Source organism: Gallinula chloropus (genome assembly GCF_964237585.1).
Source record: "Gallinula chloropus genome assembly, chromosome: 2".
In the NCBI taxonomy this organism is placed as follows: Eukaryota; Metazoa; Chordata; class Aves; order Gruiformes; family Rallidae; genus Gallinula; species Gallinula chloropus.
Window position 1 is genome coordinate 21,501,423 of NC_140086.1, and position 10,595 is coordinate 21,512,017.

General features: G+C 41.3%; 1 protein-coding gene across 2 annotated transcripts in view; it reads right to left on the reverse strand.

Moving 5' to 3' along the window:
• ZFPM2 (zinc finger protein, FOG family member 2) overlaps nucleotides 1-597 on the reverse strand; it is a gene marked incomplete at both ends in the record, with an annotated part of 311,742 nt that extends 311,145 nt beyond the window's left edge. The window contains one exon of one of the 2 annotated variants that reach the window (XM_084280125.1): nucleotides 490-597. In XM_084280125.1, the coding sequence (XP_084136251.1) occupies nucleotides 490-529 (40 nt within the window). The remainder of the gene's footprint in view (nucleotides 1-489) is intronic. The other variant, XM_084280126.1, reaches the window with a different exon arrangement.
• Nucleotides 598-10,595: the final 9,998 nt, after the last annotated feature.

Sequence of the window (10,595 nt, forward strand, 5' to 3'; positions counted from 1 at the left end):
CGGGCTCCCCGGCGGAAACTTTCTCGTCTTTTTCCCCTACACACACTTTTCTGCGATCCTCTGGTACTTACTGCAGCCCAGGCTCGGCATGAGTCTGTTCACACGCGCTACACGCAGAAAGTTGCTCAGCGGTACGGTGTTCGCAAACTGGTTTGTGCTGCTCTGCCGGCGCCACTTCAACTTGAAAAAACATGAGTGATCCCGCTCCGAAACTCGGAGGAATAGTTTGAAGAGACTACGGGGAGGCAGCAAGAGCTCCAAAGGAGCAAGAAACGAGACAGCGAGGAGCCTGCTCACCCCGCATGACAGCAGCTCCTGGCTTTCGCTCGTCCCCTCTCTTTCTCCCCATTCTCAGCCTCTCTGGCAAAGTTTAATCATTCGGTCCGTACTCTGGACGCCCCTATTGCTCCCCACAGCCACCTCTCTCGCGTCTCCCAAGAACGAGATAAATAAAAGTCTGTTAGAGGGAGCCCCCCTCAGGAAACTTACGTTTGATCTGCCTGGGTTTGCTCTGTTTCCTTCGGGACATGCTGCTTGGCTGCCGCTCCTGCCTTGCTCCAGGTACAGGAGTGGAGCTGGGAGGGGACGGGGGTGGAGGGAGGGTGACAGATCAATAGACAGGATTCATTGAGGAGCCGGCGGCCGCCTTGAGATGCGAAGTCAAATGACAGAAAAAACAGGGAGAGGGAAAGAGTGTGTGCGTGTGTGACGGAGGAAGAGGGGAAGAGAAACGGAGATCGTGGTGGGTGAGACGGAGAGCGAGAATGAGGGGAGAGAGAAGCAGAAAGAACGGAGGGAGGGAGCAGGGGAAGGAGCAAGGGAGGGAGGGAGAGAGAGGAGGAAGGGAGGAAGGAAGGGAGGGAGGGAGAGAGGGAGGGAGGGGAGAGCTTGGCTCCTCGCTCTCTCTCTCCCTCTCTCGCCCACTCTCTGCCGTTGCCGTGCCGCCTCCGCTCCCCGCGTCGCGCTCCGCTCCGACTGACAGGCGGCGGGAGGTGCCGGCGAGGGAGGGGGCGAAGGAGGGGCTTTCCGGGACGGGGGGGCGGAAAGAGGGGGGCGTTTGTCCGTCAGGCTTGACGGGCAGTGGCTGCTACCAGAGACAAGTCCGCATGCAAATCGCCTCCTGCCTGCGGGGCACGGGGTGCTGAGGCGGGAGGCTTCAATTCTCCTGGCACTGCCAGGGCTTCTGGTGGCGGAGAGCGCTGCAACTTTCCTGAAAGAGGCACGGCAGGAGAATTGGCGAAGAAACTCCGTAACAGGCAGGCAGCCGGCACGAGTCCTCCCTCGCCGCACAGGGAGTCCGCTGGGGTATCCTGTCAGAGCCGGCGCCTCCGCGCTCCGCCGCGCTGCCACGGCCTCAGCGCTCTCTGTGGGAAGAGCCACGCTTCCTCCGGGGCTGGCCCCTAGGCCGGGAGATCCTGGGGCGTCCGAGGCCGGGCGGTGAGGGCAGAGTTTTCCTCCGCCGGAAGCGCTCTCTCTGGGAGCGGGGGGGAGAGGGGCTGTTCCACCGCAGGCGAGTGGGATCCTCGCTTCCCCTCACAGGTGCCGCCACGGGCGCGTGCTGAGACGGGGGCGCGCGGCCCGCTACTCGCGCGAGGCGGCCGCTAACGGCCGCAGGGCAGGCGCCGGGGCAGGGCCGGCCTCTGCGGGCAGGCAGCGCTTTGCCGGGCGGCGGCCGTGGGAGCCGGAGCCGCCCCGGTGCCTGCCGGGGGTCGGTCCGCTCGTTCCGCGCTAACAAATGGCGAACGCGCTTTCCTCACCGTTGTCCAGCCGCTCGCACCAGCCTGCGGTAGGCTGTGGGTCACGGGGAGCGTTGGCCGTGTGGTCAGCGCGGTTTGCCCGTGGTATCGGGCTTTTTCCGACTTCTGGGTGAGGGAGAACGGTGAGCCGACTTTAAAGCCGGCCTGGGCTTTAATTAGTGACAACAGAGAAATTTCGTGCCTTGCACAGTAGGAACCAACATCTGCCGCTTCTGTTCCTGATACCAGTTAAGTGTTCTGGCAAAGCTGAAGCACTGGCAGTGCTCGTGGCTACAGTCTTGTGTCTTCAGGACAAAATTTCTCTTAAACACTCTGTTCTAATAACCTAACTCCTCTGATGTACGCACAGAGTTGTAATGGCCCGTTCTGAACAGACGACCCATTTCCCCACCTCATTGTCCTGCTCAGCACCGCACAGGCGTTACCAGATCCGCTCTGTTGCCGAGTGTTAACTTCACAACAATTTTGCAAAAAAAAAAAAGAAAACAAACAACCTACCGCACAAACAAGAAAAAACCAGCCTGATTTCACTGATGCCAAGTAAGGACACTCGATACTGAAACGTCTTCATTACCGCGCTTCCAGAAATTTCAGATGTGACACATGAATGTACTGCAACGTTAAGCGTTCGTACAGCTTCAGTAGTAGGAATTAAACTCCTTATGTTCAAGTAAAGCGTTAAGCATTTCCTTAACTCTTACCTCTCTGCTCCAGATACTCTCAACAGAAACAGTTTTTAGTTTGACCTCTCAAACTCTCCATGACTGCTTGGCCAAACACTTCCTATAAACAGCAGCAATTGGCAATGCACTAATTTTTTCCATCATACTATGTTAGAAAATGTTCATAAATGATAAACGAACTTGCAAAAGCACTTCTTATTAAAGATAATGGTAGAAACTATGAACTTTTTTAAATGTTTGTTGCGCTGATAATTCTAAGAATCCGAGTAAATAATACATTTTCTATATAACTGAAATGATTTTGGCGACCTATTCCCATTTCAGTTTCTTCCCTTGAGGTCTAGGCTCATGGTTAAGTGCCAATGTTATAGTGATGGCATTTTCAAGAAGGCAATAGACAAACATGGTAAGAGTCCACCAAATGAAATGTTGTGCTACAGTTTTGTTGCAGATCTAGGCTCAAACAGGGACCTGAATGGATGCCCATCTTTCAAATTAAAGTTAATCCTTTTCTTTACCCATTATCACCATTTTCTTAAGTCTCTGCCTCGTTCCCTAAGCAGGATTAGCTATTTTTTCCTTCATATAGGTTAACCATGCTTTTCTATTTTGTTGCCTGCCTACTACACAGTGTTTTCAGTTTAAACAGGTAATTTGATTGGTACCAACTTTAAACCTACTGCTGTTTAAATGTAAAGTAACGGAATTGATCAACCTGTTTCCAATATCTGGACAATGTACACACTGCAACTTCATATACTTTACATGGTATAAAGCACTTATTTATAAGTGATAAACAGCAGTGCAAAATGAAGCAGTGCTAGAGTCTGTAGCACAAGTAAGTGTTTATTCTTACATACTGTTTAGGGTAAATTACATAAGAGCATCTTATGCTGACTCTTGTTTTTGTAAATATTTATGCATCACTAAGTTAAGTTACATATTTTGTCTTTCTGAGGCATTAAGGCCGTATTCTACTTTGTCAGCTCAAAAGAGAGCATGTAAAGATGTGTTGTTTCTTTGACTGTTCAGAGATATGTGTCATCACTTGAAGGATTATTACACTTAGCCATTTCGGTGTATTTCAGACTTGTTTATCTAAAGGTTAAAAAGTTGTTTATGAAATTCCAGAAAGGAACATACATATGTCTGCTGTTTTAAAATGTAATTAATGGTCTAAATTAAAAAAAATATTTTTTCCCTAATTCACAGAGAAGCTTTCATTTAGTACATTTTAGTACTGTGAGAAAACTGCCCACTTTCTTTAACAGAACAAGCAGCGCGTAGCACATCCCAGATGAAAACAAGCTGAGGCTGGGCCAGGGCACCACTCAGGCCCTGCACATGATGGTTGATGCTGTAGAATAGCAAAGCTCATCTCCAGTGCTGTTCAAGCAGGAGCTGTTTCCAGTATGCAGTATTGGCAATTTCTTCTGATGGGGCAGGGGCTTGAGTTGTGTGGACACAAACTGAGTGGTGTAACTTTCTCTCTGGGCTCAATAGTAGGCCCAGAATTTTCTGTTAACCTGCAGAGAGTCATTCAGATTACTTTTTTTAAATCTTACAAATTACTTCTTGCCCCCTTTCCTCCCCACTACATAATTTTAATGAACTGCTGTAACTATAATGGATGTCCACACCAAGGCTGCAGTGTCTGTGCTGTTCACCGTCTCTTTCAGTTCACCTGTTGGATGTTGGTAGTAGCAAGCAAAGAGTGCTTGTGGATTGCTTTGCCAGCATAGGCAGGGGAATAGGAACCCCCTCGCTGGGAGGTGGCTACCCCATCTGAGCATGGGGGTAGGGCAAAGAATGTCTCCAGCTTTTGTACTGAGGGAATGGTGGCCATCTGTCCGAAAGCTGAGGGTAAAGACAGATAATAAGAGATGATGAAGGAAGAATAGTTTGAAAATGTAGCGGTCTTCACCCAAAATAATAATTGGATGTGAACAGTGGTGTTATAGGTCCATTTCAGGAGACATATGTTCATCATTAATTATAATATCTCAAAAAGAAGAAAATCATCTCAAACGTTGTCACTTCCAATTGTCTATACCCTATTAAGATGCAATCAAGATTTATATAAACCCTTTAACTGAATCATTATCACAGTTCAAAACTTCAATCCTCAAAATATCTGTACTCTGGCAAAGAAACTTTGGAAATTGCATTTCCGTGATCTTCAAGTGTTAGTAACTTACTTATACACAAATAACATGCATACTTCTAAAAACAATATCCTTCTTGGAGAACACTTAGTGATTTTTAAAATAATATTCCCATTCCTTTCATTGAGAAAATACTAAAATATTGAAATATTCTTTTGGCAGCTGAATTTGCCTCTTGACCAGCAGTTATGGATTTCTTTGGATTTCTTTTTGTTGTTGTTTTTTTTTTTTAAAAAAGCATACACTGAGCACAATCACTTCAGAATTCTCAGATAAATCTGGATATGGCCTGTTGTATACAAAGATACGACAATGTAATGAAGATGGTCCAAAGTTTAGATAGTAATTGAATTTGGAAGAAAATATGCTTGATTTCTGAGATATGGACATAATCAAGTTCTGAATATTTAAAATGCCCAATAAGAGTATGTAATGTTAAAAATATAATTGCATAGGTTCTGTTGGGCTTTCAGGTATCGGTTTCCTTTGTGAGGACTTGGATTCTTCCATGACCTTTACTAGTGTTCAATTCTTTAGCTCCAAATGAAAAAAAAAAGAGAAAAAGGTGGTATTTGCACCTTTCACAGTAGTTTGGAAAATCTACATTTTTTTTTTTTATGTCATAATTTAGAGATTTGTTGTGTGGTCATTCCATGCACTTTAATAAGAAGACATTAAAAAAGAGCTTAGATTCTAAGACCACAAGAAAACAAACTTAAATACATCACTGAGCAGCTGAAAGATGATCAGAGATAGCCTTGAATATAGAAGTAAAGCTTCCTCTGACATTTGGAATAAAGAAGAAAAAGCTCTGGCAACTTGTTTCTAGATGGCACAAAGGAAAAAACATTTCTCACATGCCCAGGAACCTGCAGAAGATCTGAGGGTATCCAAAGAGAATGAGTGAGACTAGTGGATATGTATTGCCCTTTCAACCAGTCCTGTAAACAAGTTAGAACTGAATTACTACTACATTTTTTGTGAATGTTTTACTCCCTAGGAGTGATCACAACCCTACGGTGAAGTTCCTGGCCGCAGGAATTCAATGGAAACAGCAGTGTAGGAAGCCAGACACACAGAGTGCTGGAATCAGTGCTGAGTCAGACTTCATGTTGATAGTCCAGACCTTTGCATCCATTCTGGGAGATCTGCCAGTATTTTGAGGCCAAAACCCATGTCCACTCCATATGGAGAAGGAAGAATGGCATAGAAATAAATGGTGACCTCAGAAACTTTCTGGATTCCTAAGCAGACTTTTCCTAAAAAGGGTACTCTCTGGATTTGAGTTCATTTTTGGTTGGTGCAAAGCTTAGTATTTTCTCAGTGTCAGTTTCCTGCCTCTTTTCACATATTTATTTAGAGCAGAAATCACTGCTCTCTTTCAATAGTTCAGTTATGCAAGATACTTTTCATCTCACATTAAAATTTATATCTTATTTGTTACCCAGAAATAGTGGCAAAGATTATTCTTCATTTCCTGACTGGATGCTCTCTGATATTGCTCAGGTAATCTTATGGATGAACAAACTGTTAGTCTACCAAACCGCTTAGACATTTTGGGTAACTTAAAATCAGAATCACAGAATAGCCATCATAATTATCTTCATAATAATGTAAAACACTCTTTTTCACTGCATAGCATTGCGGTAATACCCTGGAAAATTTGCATTTACTTCTGAAAAAATTATATATGCAAAACAGCTCCTAATTTTGACATCTATATTCTTCTGTATAGAAAAAAATATATATGTATAATATCAAGATCAGCAAAATTTTACTGCAAAAAGGCAAAAATACTTGCACAAGCTAACATGCCATGCCTTCAGCTGGAAAAGAAAATCCAGTATCTGTGGCATAGTTAGAGAAAGGTTCTGATTGAAGAAAGCCTAAAACATGGATGCGTGTTCAGAACGAGATACTGTATCACACATATGGCAGCATCTGGAGTGTGGGGTGGAAGGAACAGTGTCCTACAAGGAAATATTTCTGGATGCCTTGGTTGTCTGAAATGCAGCCCATTCACCCCCACTGCTTACAGATGGCCACTGAAAACTTAGAAATCTACTGAAACGTGTGTGCAGTCCCACACCACATCGCTTATTTCTGCCAGCAGCAAGGCTGTGCAGCCCACAGCAGCAGTAACTTAGTGTTTTGGCATGTGCAAAGGCTTCAGAGGCCAGTTTTGTTACAAGTCAGAGGACTCCTCTGCATTCTGTGACCTTACCCTCCCCAGGAGCTTACAACCCTTAGCACAGTCTTAACACTCTACTGTCTGGGCTGCTGGGAGAGGCACCTGTCTTAGAGATAATGTAATAATGTAGCGTGAATTTTCTTGCAGCAGAAAAAGGAAGAGAAAGGCAAGGAATAGAATAGCAGAAGGGAGGGGGAGGAAAACAGACAGCTGTAGTGCTTTAAAAATCTTTATTTCTATCTTTTGTTCTTTTAAAATAAGCCATCAACAGTATTTCATGTAGACATAGCATAATACTGGAAAGATAACAATATTGTCAAATTACTGTTTATGACTTCGGAGTACAACACTCATAAAATAGTGACATGAGTATAAAGTGCAACTTTAGTTAAAGAGCTTGAACTAAAATAACATTTTCTCTTCTCCTTGGTCTTCCATTGCACCGTAACTTTCATGTAGCACCTCTTTTGGGAGCAATTAGCAGCGTATCGTTGCACATAGCCAAATTAAACATGGGCATCTCAGTTTGCCCAGCTTTGATGAAAGCGATTGCATGTACACTTGTACCTCAACAACATACATAGACGTATGATCAAGAGTTTAAAAATATTAGAAACCTGGAAGCACATATGATGATCCCCTTATAGGTACAGTGGCACCTATAGTGGATCTACCAGTTAAACATTATGGCTTTGTAGTCACATTCATCAGCTTCTAAAACACAGATTTTCTTCTGCTGTGTATCCATCTAATCAATCTTACACAAATGCATCATGATAGCCAGTAGAGTCTATAGTATCGTCTGTACTTATGTCTTATCTGGTCCTCATACTGTGCAAATGAAGCTCCCCAAACTTGGAGCAGTAGCATAAATTATCCTCTGTATGCATCAGAATTGGTATTGTTTACCAGTTTAAGGAATATGTAAAACTATGCTCCATCATCATAATCATCGTCATAAATAGGAATAAATAAAATCTATTATAAAAGCCTCAGTCTGTGCTAGCATAGTTTTGACTCAATGGCATGGACATGTTTTATTTTATTAAGAGAGTATTCATAATTTATGCAGCTCTTCAATTTATGTCATTATCCTATAAATAGAATTGACTACATTAGAAATGACATCTTACCATGTCAGTCTTTCAAAAGTGGGACCCTCTAAGGTTTTCTACCATCAGAATCAGGTGTTTGCTTTGCACAACAGACTTAGGAAAATAAATGAAAGTTATCATTGTCCAATGGACTGAATAACAAAGGGAAAATATAGTTCAAAGGAACTCAGTAACTTGTAACACCATATCTTTTTGGGAAAATTTAAAAGATGTTCATAGTCCACCTTATGCCTCAGTAAAGGTAAATTATTCTCAAAATTGGTTTACTTAAATACATCATTGATTTTTCTGCTATTAGCAGTATACATAGTATTTATCTCCTTCACATTGTATCTTCTCAGAACAAAATATAATTCAACTTCTTAAATTCATAAGTAACATCTGAAAATTCACATGGCACTTGACAAGGTAAAACTGTGGCTGCATCTTTCTGAAGCATCTCAGAAACTTACAAGCCTTTCAGGCTTCCTTTTTAAACACTCTCAAAAAAGAAATTTAAATTTTGAATCAAGCTGCTTCCAAAAATGTTGGTCTAGAGACAATCCATTGACTGATACTGATAGTTAGGAATTACAATAGCATAAAAAGGAGGAAATGGAAATCAGAGTTCATGATTGTTTCCCAGTTTCACTGATTTTAAAAGGATTAAGGTGTAAGCTTTCCAAATAAAAATCCCGAATGATAACCACTCCCTAGCCATTAACTATCAGGCACCTTCAATTTCATAAAATCATCTTCATTAGTACAACTGAGTGTAAAGCATTTTTATAGTGTACTATAATCCAAAAAATTAATTTACACACGCTGATGTAAACAGCTAAGTTAACTGTCTGACCTTTCATTTCTGTTGGTCTAAAAAAGGAAATTCTGTCCACATTATTATATAATTACTTAATAGTTATTCATATTATTAATTAATAGTTATTGAAAATTATTTGAATTACATATTAAAATGTCTTTATTGTGGCCAAGATCCACCTCATATTCACTTATCTAAAAATCTAAATAGTGTTCTTCATTTTCTCCATGGCAGAGTAAGCAGACATGTAAATACGTTATTGCATACCCTGTTAAAATACATATGTAAATATTACCTTTATTATACTGATTTGATGAAAACAATGATTGATTGACCTTTTGAAACAAGATACATTGACTTGTGAGTGTGAGAATATCGAAGTAGTTGTATGGGGATCAGTCCAAAAGTCTCGGTAGTATAAAATCCCGTGACAAAGAGCATTAAGGAATGAGGAGGGGTCCATTATGGTGAGAGCAAGCAGGGCAGTGAGGTGACGTGACAGAGAGAAGTCACTGCTCTAAGGAGGTTTCACAACTGCACAACATGCCACGTGGACAGAGTGTGACTGGACACGTTCATGCTTGGTCTCAGCTCAGTGTTGCCTTTTTTTAGGGGACTACTGACAACCCTCAAAGTAAGTCACAGCTCTGTTTGGCATAACACAGATAATTAGAGGGTCTTTAAAGACTGACGTGCATTATTTGGTTCTTGCTATACTTTATTTGGATTTAGTTCTTCTATGAGAAATATGATCTAACCCATTACCTGTAGTTCTAGTACTTTCCCACTGATCCAACACAGTAGACACTTTCAATCTCATTGAACTCTGCTAACGTCAGTTACTTACTGTGTGTAACAAAAGACATACTTTACTGTTCGCTTTCTTAAATTTCTTGTGTATTAGATATTATTTCATGGATACATCAGCTGGATGCCCAATGTAGAGAATGTTTGAGGATGATATTTCTACAAACTTGTGTGTTTAATCCTTATTATTGGTACACACTATATTATTGGTACGCACTATTCTGGAGGATAACTGAATTTACAGCAAATCTTATTTTAAAAAATGCAGATGACTTTTTTTCTTCCATGTGTCACAGTTTCAACAGATGTTAACCTAGCTGGAACAACAGTACAACAGAAGAAATGGCAATGGTGGCTCCAGAGGCTTTATTTTTCACATGATAATGTTGAGTTTATTTGTGTCTGCAGTAAATATCTTATCTTGTTTTATTCAAATTAGATGCCCTTTATGTGGAAATAGTTCTATAATGAACACCAAACAATCTAATTTATGGATCCTATATTCCTACTTGTATTTTCCTGTTTTTTGGACATTGACCAACAAAATCCTAGAGACATTTTTTGAAATGTGATCCTTTCCCTGGAGGTTGTTGCCATGGCCACTCTCTGGCCATGAAATAGTAGATTTCATGACTCAAATAGCCACAGATGAGCATATTTATTCAATGAGCTTTTGCACTTTTTAAAAATTCCCTTTCACTCATTATTTAGGAATGGTACATATAAAAAAGGGAAAAAATTTTCATATGAAAATGTTGCACCTTAGTCATTGATTCCCTAAATTACATGCTGGAATTATTAATGAAGACTTTTCGTATTGTTTTAATGTCACATGTAATTTTTTTTTTCTTCAACAATAGTACTCCTTCCTTTGCCTTCTCACCACTTTGCTTCTAAATAGCATCTATTCCTTAATTAATCATTTTAGCCTCTGTATCAACTATGTGAGATTCCATATTGTTTCTGGACTGAGAATTTTAGGTGACAGAATGGAAAATTTACCTCTCTCAAGGAAATGAAGAAATATTTTGAGGTATATTCTTGTCATTATTCTAGTCATTATAATCATATATTGCTC